Raw genomic sequence first — 13,276 nt, forward strand, 5'->3', positions numbered from 1 at the left:
TTTGACTTGTTGTGCGTTCAGAGATACTCTTCTGCATACCTCAGTAATAAGTGGGTATTTGAGTTACTGTTCCCTTCCTACCACAGCAGTCTGAGTATTCTCCTCTGACCTCTGACATTAACAAGGCATTTCAGCACAGAGATTTGCCGCTCACTGGATATTTTTCTCTTTTTTGGAGCATTCCCTCTAATCCTAGAGATGGTTGTGTGCAGCAGTAGCTCAGCGGTTTCTTTAATACTTTAAGACCAACATGTCTGGCATCAACAACCATACCATGTTCAAAGTCACTTAAATCACCTTTCTTTACCATTTTGATGCTCAGTTTGAACTGAAGTACGTCCTCTTGACCACATCTACATCCCTAGATGCATCGAGTTGCTGCCACGTGACTGGTTAAACGGATAATTGCATTAGCAACCAATTGAATAGGTGCACCAAAGTAACCTGTGAGTATAGATAAATAGCTTTATCTCTGGTCTTCTACAAGGTTGTTACTTTAGGATATTAATAAATATTCCAAATGCAAAAAGTATGAGAAGGTATCAAAACTGTTTACATTATAGTTATAGAACATTGTTGTAACACACAATAAAGTTATGTTTACAGTCCTGCAAATCAGCACTCCCTCCATCCTCCACTACTCACAACTTCCTGAGTTATGGACTAATTATAGACAAATCTGTCCACAAACACCTCCACACATTAGTTCAATGCATGGCTCCACTACATTAGCTTACCTTCATTAAGCCTCCAGTTTAATGGTGGCTAATGAAGCAGCTGAAACAGAGGCCCGCTCTCGTCTTATACCAAAACAGATCCTACAATGACATCAGTATGATCAGAAATGACAACGCCTGCAACAGACAGCAGGTCTCCATTTCATATTTTTGACTCCTACTGAACAAATCAAGCACTTTGACACAATGTGATTCAAAAACAGGTTTTTAGGAGAAGGTGGAAAATTTCCCACCACTTTCCCAGAGACAAGGAACGAAAAAGAATTGATAAATTATCCCTGACTTTGGCGAATTAAATCTGGAAATACTAGTAACATGACGCACAAACACTCAAGCAGTCACTCTTGTCACCTTAACAATATCAACAAAACACTACATTTATTCTGCAATAATTATATCGAGTCAATATCATGGCAGGATGGCTTTTACAGTACACAGCATTAAAAATCCACGATGTAACCATTAAAATGTTACCTGCGAATTATACTTTGTAAGCAAAACTATTGAGTTGACGTCCTTACCTTAAATTTAAAAATGAAACAAGGCATGTTCCACTCCACATACTACATCACATGGTACATCACATGGTATTCTACAGGCTCAGCCATGTCAGCTGCTTGCAAGTGCAGCGTCTTATCACGGAGACAGCTGTGCTGCTGATATCAGGTCCTCTCATCCTCCTCGCCCTGGGTCATCTCTGTCACAACAGACAGAGGTAGGACACTTTAGCATTGAGTCTACAGGACAGCTGTCCCCTATAGGTGGGCTGAGAGGTCTACAGGGTCCTCTGACACTTGTCAGGAGGAGGCGTATCACAATGGGGATGCATGGATTTTCAGAACATAAATAAAAATCTCCCACAGTATCAGCTTAAATGAAAGCTCATTGAGCTCTTTTTTTTTTTTTTACATTAGTATGTTTTCTGCTTTTCCTGCTCTTGATCCAGAAGCTCATTACAGCTCCTCCTCAATCTTTTACTGCTTGCTGGGTCAAAACAGCGAGCAGTTCCCTTGCTTACACAACTCTCTTGAACGAAAAGAGCTTTTTTTCTCGTTTTTTAATCCTGCAGAGTAACAGTGTGACACAGAAGATTATCGAAATGATTGCTGCAATTAAAAAAAAGAAGAAATAATCAGCTAATCACCACATCATATTCCTTCAATAACCTTGCCACAATGGACCTGTGTTTGCAGAGCTTGACACCCTGAGGCTCTGCAGACTTGTTCAGTATGATAAGGCCAAGGATGACAAATGGTGAGATTGCATTTCTGGGGGCTAGAGTGCCATGCCGTGCTGAACTATAATATGTGCTGTACAATATCAAACAATGTGATGTATTATGCCATTACTCCCTAGGCCAACCTGGCATCTGCCATGCAAAGCCAAGGTGCTCTAGCCTCTGCTTGGTCACTGTAAAACTGTATAACAGCTTAGCTTTCCCCTGGCTGCCTCTGTGCAGTTTTGTCCCACTTTCAGTCCACTACTACCTACCCCTTATTTAACGCACTTACCTTCCTAACAGTTGTGCCACAACAGTCTAGCATGTCTATAGCCCTATGTATGCCTCTCATAACCCCACCAAGCGCTCAAATGCAGCCCACTTCACTTTCGCCACCCCTGTCTTTCAATTGTAGGGCTGAATGCTGTGTGTGCATACTGATTTGGATTCAAGAGGCTAGACAGAAATTATGCCAGGTATTTTGTTGTTGGCAAGGGGAGAAGACAGCTGCGTATACATATTAGGGTGAAAAAGCCAAACCATTTAACTTTTTGTCAAGTACAGCAGTATAAGGGCAGTGGACGCATGCAAACAAACACACACACACACGTCCACATCGCGTTGGCAGTAAAATACAGTGGTTTTAATGTGTTTAGACAATTTTTGTTTATGTGTGCTTCACTCCAGAGCTCAAAACTGAAACCAATGAATGCAAAATACAGTGAGCCAATAGAGATGTATCTCTGCTTCTTCTTTTTTCTTTTCTTTCATTAAGCTACTAATATCCGCTGGTCAAAAACCAGGTCTCTCCCAGCAGAACAGGACCAAAGCTAAATGCATTTCATCGTCTCTCTCACCTTCATTTCTCTTTCTCTGCTTCTCTAAGCATAACCACAAAACCAGCCTCATTTATCCCAGTCAAGGTCACAGGTAGAAACCATTGTAAGTAATTTTCCACTGAGCTTAAAGGAAATATTGTGCAATTTGCTGAGTGACCGTAGCTCCCTATAGAACAGCACAGGGGTACAGACATGGGAAAGCTAATATGTACATGTGCACGAGTTAACCAAAACAAAAATAACTGTCAATAACTCGTAAATGTTAAAGGATATTAATAGAGCTGGAGACACAGACATTTTGCAAATTGGTTTTGGTCTTTGCTAAAAAAAAATCAATTATACCGTAATGTAGCTAATCAATTCTTAGCAAGGGGTAAAGGCGGTGCTACAAATTCACAAAATAAAGAGACATGTTGCCTTCTGCATACAAACCCTGGTTATTTTCATTTGATATCTACACGACATCAAACCCTGTCTGGTTGCTGTTGTCTCCCTTGTTTCCTCATCACAAACACACACGGCTATGACAGCCTCATTATAAGCAATCAATATCATTTGCTGTGATAAAAAGGGCTGGCAGGGAGACGGCCGATGCGTTCCGTGGTCGGGATAACAACAGGCCAGTGAGGGAAGATATGACGATGGAGAATTACTAACATTAATCACTTTAGCCAAGGAGATTACCCAGTCTTGCTTAATTAGAAATCTCCCTCAGGGCACAGAGATGAAAACAGGGTGAGAGAAGGTAATGCTGTACGTAGCCGCCCGACACAGCTTCGCTCAGCAATATGACTTATTAAAAGGTCACGAACATGCTAAACCTCGAGGCAGCTGGTTAGTGAGAACGCTGTAATGAGTATTCTTGGTAAGAGCCTATTGTACAAAAGAGCTATCAGAGGTTCAAATTAGGTGAAGTGGAGCAACTGCTTCTCATTTTGCTTCATTTCTTTTTTTAAAAAAACATTCATTTATGTACTTTTGGACACAAGTAGTTGTTCTCTTCGTACTAATATGTAGTAGGGTGGAGTTTTGTTTGAGGACACACGCACTGTTGGTGCTCTTGTAGTTTGGTGGCTGTGTAGGACAGTTTGTGTTGTCACAACAACTTGGAGGGTACCCAGACATCTGCAGAGTTTTTCACACCCAGGCAGACCCTTTCACAGTCATGAGCAGGGAAAGCACATCACTGGCTTTCAATATTTTGCCAAAAGTATTCACTCACCCAGCCAGATCATTGGATTCAGGTGTTCCAAACCCTTCCATGGCCACAGGTGTATAAACTCAAGCAGCTAAGCATGCAGACTGCCTCTACAAACATTTGTAAGAAAATGGGTTGCTCTTATTCACCCAGTGAATTCCAGCATGGTACCGTGACAGGATACCACCTGTGCAGCAAGTCAAGTCACCGAGGTGAACTTGCACACCCAGCAGTTATACAGCAAAGTTATTGTCTGCCAGGGAGGCATTGTTTGTCTGTTTGAGAGATAGGCCCAGCTTAGAAGCGATTAACATTTGAATCCAGATCTGGAGCCAGCATCTTTTGGAAGGATTGTGGGCAGTGCTATACATGGACATGATGTAGTGCCCCCAGGACTGGACCTGCATCTTTTGTGAATGGCGACAACATGAGTTTGACCAATATAAATAAGCCCATGAATGTGGGTCATTAGACTTGGCTCTGCTGTGTCTGTCTGCTCTCTGGTGCTGAGCAGGCACTGTGCAGTAGGTTTTTAGAGCTACTGGGTTGAAAACACATGCCTTCCCGTCTTCTGAAAAAGCTGTGACAGCTCCAAAGATTACTAAGAAACTCTATAAAGCTGAAGGGACCTTCAATTTAAGATGATAAATCCCTGCGGGTTTGTTACTAACAATCATTTTCCATCTTTTTCATTATAAGAGTATCTATCAGAAGTGTTTTCACTAACTATCCAAAGCAGTGTGGGCATTACTTGTGACAGCTGTAACTACTAGTTGCTCACATGTAATATTGTTGAAGTTGTGGAGATTAAGACATGAATTGGTTATGAAAGCAATAACTTCATTCTTACTGTAGTATGTGCAATCCTCAGTAAGCATCAGCCAAAAATAAAAAACAACGTTATTTTTTCCCAGGAAACAATGGCTTCTTGAAAAAGAGAAGAGCAATGTTTTGTGTGGCGATTCTGTCATCAGCAGAAAAATAACAAGGCCACACCGACAGTCTCCTCCAAAGGGATAATCTTCTGCAGGTCCCATCATTCTGCATTGCGCACAAAGGAAAGATGTATGCAGGTACTTTTCTGGGGAAATGGAGCCAAATATAGCTTTTCCAGTAAGAAAAAGTAACAAACAAAAAGCATAGATAGCTACGTGATAAAAAGCCTGTATGTTTGTTTATAGAAGAATCATATCATAATATCCTTCCAGCAAACCGTGTTATGATTTATGGTAAGGCTCCAACTGCCTATGAATACTATTTTTAAATTATGCAATTAATCCTCTAAAAAATGCCATAAAGTAATGAGCAATATATATTTAATTGTTATATGTCCTCTAAAGTGAGGATTTGCTCCTTTTTTTTTCCTCGTGGCAGTCAAACTGAATATTTCAGGGGTAGACTTGCAACTTGATGTTGCAGATCATCACTTTTGCCTTGACCAAACTAATTTCATGATATTTTTCAGCATTTCTACAGACTAATATTTGATTATTGTTGAATTTTGTTAGATTTAATTTTGTTTTGCTTAGAAAAAACACACCTTCAGGTTTTTGACTCCTTGCTAGATAAGACAGGCATCGCCACGTCACCTTAGAAACACAGTAGCAGGTATTTCTGTCAAAGGTGTCTCAAGTGCAACGAAAACAATTAGAGGCTCATAATAAACTGTAATATCCGCATTACTTACAAGAACAGGATGCAAACTCGGCCCCAATTTCATCACTTTCTTCCTAAAACTCCTCACTACTGAGGTTTAGAGCTGAGGAGGGAACAGGACGCAGCTGTAAAACTCAACTGTCCACACGTGGCTGCCCTCCGTATGAACCTTCCTTTTTTTTACAATGAACCATAAACAGCTTATATTAAAAGCAGCTCGATATAAATAAGAGGATATAAACTTGGAAGTAGGCACGTTTTGGTCAGAAACCCACCTCCAACTTATAGTGCAATTGCAAAAAAACCCAGAAACTAAAACATTACACTAACTCAAAAAGTGCTTCAAAGATACATAAAAGACAGCCAGACGGCGATCGCTGTCTAGGTCGGAGAAATTTACTTCTGAGTCAAGCAACAGGAACCAGACTCAGACACAATCCATGCTTGGCTGCAGTGGTACCCAAGAGATTTACACAGAGTGAGCTAGACAGCGGAGGGAATTTTACAGCGCTGGAGAACAACTCTCTCCTGACAGCCAGCTCTGTCACTGGCATAGGAAACCTACAGGATGAAGATAAATCTTATGGGGGGAAGTGAATACATGATGGAGGCATGAAAGGAGGCATGAATAAGGGGAAAAGAAGAGGCGAATAGGGCGATAGCACTCTGGATAAGACATTTATCTTCAGAATAAAAATAAAAGAAGCATAAGAGCAAGAGTGGTAGTCGCTCATTAATCTAAAAGATGAGAGGAAAATGCAGGCCTATAAATCGGCCCTGCCGCCTGGTAAACAAAGGGCACTTTCAGTCGCTCCTTTTCCTTGACTGATCCCAGCACTGATCTCTGGGGGGAAATGATGTGTATATAAATACACTGATAATTTATGCGCCCAAATTATTAATGTCTACATTTGAATTGCTAATTTGTGCTCACACTAATTCCTGCCTAAAATGCACTGGACAAAATCTGACATGCAGCCTTCAAGGCAGCACAGTGAAGCAAAAATAAACCCAAAATGCTAATTCAAAAGGGCAGATGAACACCATCTGCAATACCTTAGTCAGACACTTTCACTTCACTTACAATGGCTGATAATGGATCAGAAAGCCTTAAATGACGAGAAGAGCAGTTAAGCCAACATTTAGTCACACTGAGGCGTTTTGCATAAATGCATCATATAAAAAAAGCCTCCAGTCGAGCAGCATAAAAGACAAGATAGAGGGCTGAGGATATAGCTGCAGGCAAATCTCTTTTAGAAAAGGTGACAGTTGCATTAAGTTGTAAAGCAATCCCAGAGGTTCAGGGCAAGGTAACGGGAACGCAACACACTGAGGACGTCTGGAAGGCAATGTAATTGAAGAAGAGAACAAAGAGCAGGGAAGGACGGGAAAGAAGATGGCGTCTGTCTGTGATAGAGTCACATAGTACCAGTGCCACAGAGGGCACTGATAACACACTCAAAGCCCTGCCAGCCCATCAGGTATAATACATGATGCTTAAACTCCGTTCTGACCTTGACCAATGCAAATGCTTCCTCACAAGTGCTTTGATTCACCTGGAGGGTGAAATAGTAATATGCTGGCGTGAGCACACATTTCCTCTGTGGGTAGGGTAAAAGTATTAGAACACATCGACTTTAATGCCGATGAACCGACAGCCAATCTACAATAAAGCAGATCGAAAAGCAACAAATGTTTTTCACTCTACTTTATCATTTCTTCTCACTTACCTTTGAGCTGGTCAGCCACCACACTCTGTCCTATTCTCTCCATGACCTGTCCGTCCTCATGCTGGTAGCGTTCATCCAGGAATTTGGCAGTGGCGTGTGATAGGTGCACCTTCCCAGCAACGCCTAGTTGCTCCATCAGGTTGGCCAGGTTGACATCGTTTGACCAAACGTCGAACTTGAAGCGCTTCATGCCCAGGATGCCGCACAGTACGGTGCCAGTGTGGACTCCCACCCTCATGTTCACCATCTCCCGCTTCTCCTGGCAGAACTGTTCAATAGCCTGAATCATGCCCAGGCCCATCTCCACACAGCAATAGGCGTGATCTGGTCGGGGCTCGGGACACCCGGCCACACAGTAGTAACAGTCTCCTAGAGTGCTGATCTTTTCACAGCCGGTGAGCTCACAAAGTCTATCAAATCGTCCGAACAAGTCATTAAGAAGTCCAACGAGGGCATGAGCAGATTTGTTGGCAGACATTTTGGTGAAGCCCACAATATCTGCAAAAAGGATGCTGACAGGCTCCATCCGTTTCATGTTGAAGGGCCTGAAGATGATCTGGCCTCGGGGGATGGAGGTTTTCTTGCGTTTATTGTTTTTAGGGCTGGAGATGGCAGCAGCAGCCCCGCTGGTGGAGTAACGTTTAACAGAATGATCACCTATGTCGTCATCGCCCTGCTTCATGAGCTCATCAGCCACGATTCTGGGCATAACAGAGTGGATCATTCGTTCCTTCAAGGCTTTCTCCACTTCCAGGTCTTTGCCGTGCATGATAGCTTGTCCGACCTTAAGGAAGGTGCTCCGCGACCGCACCTCAGACATGATGAACAGGTGCATACCGATGGCGTGAGCGCAGAGATGAAGCAAGGCTTTTGCTGGGCCCAACCACCTTAGAGTATCCCAATCTGATGGGGCGGCTAAGCTCCACTTCTCGCCTACCTGAGTCAGTTGCAGCCATCCCAAACTCTCAAAAAAGATGGAGTAGAGAAACCCAAGGAGGACAGAGGCATAGAGACGAACGTGGAGGACGCTATATAGCAACAGAAGAACCTCAATGCAAAGGGAGAAGGTGCCTACAGGAGAAAGACAGGGACACCAGTTGCTATCTCCCACAAATTTTTCATATGACATGTTGTATGTGGGCCCTATTCCACTGAATTCTTCCACATCAAGTGTAGGTGCTGGAGACTCAGGGTCCTTGAAGCCAGATGTCTGAATCTGGGGGGCCAGGGTCAGTATGAAGGTTACAAGGATGAGGAGCAGAGATGCTTGGTTGTAGCAGCGAGAGTACAGTTTGGTAAACGTTAAGAGGAAGAGGAGGAAGCAGAAAAGGAGGAAGGAAGCAGTGGGGACGAGAAAAGCAACCCTATCACAGCGGGAAGGGTTGGCAGCAAAGTAAACTCCCCAGAGTAAAGCAGCTGCTAGGAGGTAAAAAAGCACAAAACGGAAGCGTCTCTGGGTCTGAGGGAAACACCGTTCTCTACAGGCCTCCTCCAGGATAGAAGAGTCAAACTTTGGGTCCCAGAAATGGCCGGCAGATCTCTCAAAAAGCTGTGGCATCTTTTTGTGAGAACGAAAACTTTTGACCACCGGCCTCCTCAATCCGGACTCCCCAGAGCTACAGCTAGAGGAAATGCTGTACTTGCAGTGCTTGGCTCCACCAATGAAGCCTCCCCCGATTGAACCCAGCGGCCCGCCTCCATGCTTGTGTTTGACACTACTGCCAATTCTCACCGATACGCCTCCATCTCCACTTGAGTCACAGCTCACTTCTGTGTTGTGAGGCAACAGTTGCTGATGCTGGGGGGATGCCATGTTTTCTTCTAATCTATCAAAAAGAAAAAAAATTACAAAAAACCCAAAAACTAGGCAGAAGGCACAGTTATTTCTCGGGAAACACAAATGAAGTAAGGCAAAAAGTTGTGGCCACACAGTATGATTGTTCAATCTTTAGAATTTTTTTTTTTTAAAAAAGGAAGGGTTGGGGAAAAAGTTTGAGAGAAAAATCACACTCTGTGCTCTGGCTGCAGAAACACCAGCAGACCATCCAAAGTTTCTGAGTAGTTCATTTCTGCCATTCTTGACGTCAATCCCTGCATTCCTCTACATTCCCGATGTTTTGACTCGACGCACTTGAAACTGCAAGGTTCACCCAGTGCCTCCTCTGCCGAGGCAGCCAGCTCTTTGCTTCATTCATTGGAAACTATTTGGCCAAACGGACAGAATTACACAATACTGTGAGTACAGGGAAATGCTGAAAAATACACACATACACACACAAATAGGACTGAGAGGATAAGTTATTTTAAGGTGCTCTCAAAATGTGTCTAAAAAACCCAGATTCAATTCTGTCAAGTTGTTTTGTACTCTGTGTTTGCTCAGCCCGCTTTCATTGCTGGTGCGTGTCCAATTCCGCTTATCCACTCAGTTACCCACGCTTGTACTTCCATACACGTCGATGTCAAGTGAACTAAACCATGTGAAGTTTACATGACTGAGCAAAACTTCATCCAGGGCCAGTCGGACGCAGTGGTTCGAGCTTTTGTCGTTTGCTGTGTCGATCCAAAAGGTCAGCGGTTAAAATTAAGGCGTAGGTTAACACCGGATACAGGGATCATGCCACTTGAGTTTTTATTTTTATACCCCCACGCTCCTTGCCGCAGGGCCTAATCGCCAACACACTCATGGACGGCGCCCCGTCCTCGCCTGGCTTTCCACTCCAGAGTCTCCACAGTCACTGCGTCTCCGAACTCGGCAGATATTTTGTGCACGGAGTTCTGCAGGAGCGAGATGCGATGCGAATGAACTATTCGGCGTTACTGCAAGAGCTCAGACGGCAATGACCACTCCACAGATTCGCGCGCCTCTCAAGGCTATAGCCCAGCCAGTCTTAAATCAGTGTTTTGTTAGCGCTGCTTTGGTATTCACATCCAAACTGTGGCCAATTCATCGTCAGTGCGCCCCAAGAAGGAAAATATCCAGATTGTCTTAATATCCTGACCATTCCCGGCTGTGTGGTGTCTCAGACGGAAATCTGCGAAGACAAACAGACCCCTGGAGCAGGCAGCGTGAAGTCCAGTCCTTCCTGGTATATGAAGTAAAGTTTGCCCACGACAGCTTGGTCCCCCCTGTAATCGCCAGACGACGAAAGCCCCGGAGAAAGTAGGGCTAATTAAAAGGTCTCCACCTCCTCCCCACTCCCCCCAGTAGCACAGTCCCACAGGCTAAAGCACAGCGCTGCCTTCATACGGCCACTTTGATTAATTGGGCAGGATACAAAGAATATCGTCATACCTCCAGGTGATTCAAGATTCAAATGATAGGCTAGATTAGGGCTGCTGCTGCCTTTCCATCCCTTGTGCCGTCCACAGTGAGAGATAGAATTGTCCTATTACCGGGTTATCTGATCACAATTTGTGTGCCGCACCGGCGTCTACACGTGCGCAAAAACGCTGTGCGCGCAATCCAGGCGCAGCGGGCAACACGGTGGCAGCAGCAGCCGCCACCATCTTCTGTCTCTGTGCGCTTCCAGCCGTCCAGCCGAGAGAAGTGTGTGTTTGTATGTGTGTGTGTGTGTGTGTGTGTAAGAGGGAGAAAGAAAGAAAGTGACGCCAGAATAAATACCATATCACGTCCCCTCTCTCCTTTCAAAATAAAAACCCAAATGTGCCTTTTATAGTTGTTTAAAAAAAGGCACAGAGTCATAATAATCCATGTATTAGCATGTATTACATGGTCAATATAACACATACTTTCTACAACAACCTTTTTATAGGGTCACCTTAAAATACTCTGTTAGCATGAAACTACAAAAGAAAGCTTCAGCAAACAAATTTGTGGTTTTTAAGTAAACCCATAATCATTCAGACCCTTTATTTTCTTTCGGGATTTTGTTGTTGTTGTTGTTTGTTTGATTTATTTTGTGTGTTTAAATAAAATTAAAAAATTTTTTTTAGCTTCAACAAAAAAAAGAAAGAAAGAAAGAAAGAAAGAAAGAAAGAAAGAAACAAAGAAACAAAGAAAGAAAGAAAAGAAAAGTAAATGCTATCCATAAGTCAAAATCTCAGGTTATTATTGTAGAATTTAGAGTTTATAAAACAAATTCTTAAGTTATTTTCTCATAAGTTTGATCTAGTAAGTTGAAAACTTAAGAGAATACTGCAAAACGCAAATTTCTACCTATAAGTGGCATCTTTCAAATTTATGTTTTATGTTCAAGGTTCAAGGTTCTTTATTTGTCACATGCATAGTTATACAAGTATAACACACAGTGAAATGTAGCCTGACACGCTCCTCGACATGTGCAAAAAAATTGGGGGGGGGGTAGAGGAAAAACAATATATATATATATATTGGGGCGATTGTGGCTCAAGAGTTGGGAGTTCGCCTTGTAATCGGAAGGTTGCTGGTTCGAGCCCCGGCTTGGACAGTCTCGGTCGTTATATATATATATATATATATATATATATATATATATATATACATTGGGTGAATGTGCAGTAGCAGCATGTTAAACTTGTTTTAATGTATCTATTTCTTCTTCTTGTTCCTATTATTAGTATTTATTTATTATTTATTTTTGGCGGAAACGAGCTTCCATACATAAGAGACTGTTTCCTTAGAGGCTCTTGTCAACCAATTTGGAGCTTCACTCTACACACGCTAAAAGAATCTACTTTTAACGATCTTCTATTTTGAAAATCCCTCTCTCTTCTTCCGTTTTGATGGTCACCATCGACTTGACGCTGCGAGCAGAGTAGACGAAAAGAGGGGTTGAGTGAGGGGAGGGCTACAGTGCAGGAACGTGTACGCACTTGATAAAAAGCAATAGAGTGAAATGTAGCGAGCACGCATTTTAGGGAAGGGGTGGGGATGTATGTTTTTAATGGCACTCAGCGAAACTCCATATGTTCAGTTCGTGAACAAAGCCCCCTACCCTCCTCTCTTTTCTGCTGCTCTATACCATTAAAAATAATAGAATAAACACTTTATCATTTAAGGACACTACATTTAGTCTAATATGAGAGTAGAAGAAGTCTTAATTAGAAGACACCTGGATATATACAGAGTATCTTCAAATAAACAGCAGAATAGGAGCACTGATATCTAATTCTGAATACTTCATTTAAGGCAGACTATGAGAAATGAAGGCTACAGAGTGTGCAGCCAAACTGAATGAAGAACCTGCAGGTTTAATGTTCTATTATTTATTTATTCAGCAGCCTGACAGAAATATTAAGCAGCTGGCCTCTGTAGTCAGCAAGGAGCTTCGCTGTATTTTGAAAGCACCCCCAGAGGGAACCGCGCTACCTTCTTGCATTCCACCTTCGTGCATGGGAACAAACAAAACTCTGTCTTTAATTGGGAGAATAAGAACATTTACTGTGATTTTAAAGTGGTGAGCTGGAATTCTCTTGATTTATTCATAAACCACTGTATAAGTTTTAATCTTCTGAGAATATTTCAACGCTCGCAGAAGAGTTGGAGTTCACTCACAGAGAAGCTCACGTGGGTTCATATGACTGTATAAAGGGGGATTTTGGTGCATGTGTCAAAACTTGAGGCAATTTACATCACACACACACATCCACAGACACACTCACATACATGCCCCCCCCCCCCCCCCCCCCCCCCCTCACTCCCACAGTCACGACAAACTGTTGGTGCATTGCAGCTGTGGAACACAAAAAGCATGCTTTCAAAAAGTGGGAGATCAGACCTGTTCAGATGTTGGTGTAAGAGAGACAAAAGGAACAGAGCGAGACGTTATACAGACAAATGTATGGAGACAAGATGGAGAAACAGGAAATGTGCAAGTCCAAGATGTAATCTCAGCAAATTTTCTTGTTTGAGTCCAAAGATTGATCATTTTATTTGAATAACCACAAAGTTTCACTGC

General features: G+C 42.8%; 1 protein-coding gene across 1 annotated transcript in view; it reads right to left on the reverse strand.

Annotated features, from left to right (window-relative positions):
* adcy9b (adenylate cyclase 9b) overlaps positions 1–10,894 on the reverse strand; it is a 38,355-nt gene extending 27,461 nt beyond the window's left edge. The window contains exon 1 of the mRNA XM_086289258.1: positions 7,380–10,894. Coding sequence (XP_086145384.1) covers positions 7,380–9,192 — 1,813 coding nt within the window. The 5' untranslated portion in view covers positions 9,193–10,894. The remainder of the gene's footprint in view (positions 1–7,379) is intronic.
* Between the last annotated feature and the right edge of the window lie 2,382 nt (positions 10,895–13,276).

This window comes from Aulonocara sp. 'chitande type north' Nkhata Bay, linkage group LG4 (genome assembly GCF_057382095.1).
Source record: "Aulonocara sp. 'chitande type north' Nkhata Bay isolate Kocher_YH1m ecotype deep benthic linkage group LG4, A_spYH_male_GT1.1, whole genome shotgun sequence".
Taxonomy (NCBI): Eukaryota; Metazoa; Chordata; class Actinopteri; order Cichliformes; family Cichlidae; genus Aulonocara; species Aulonocara sp. 'chitande type north' Nkhata Bay.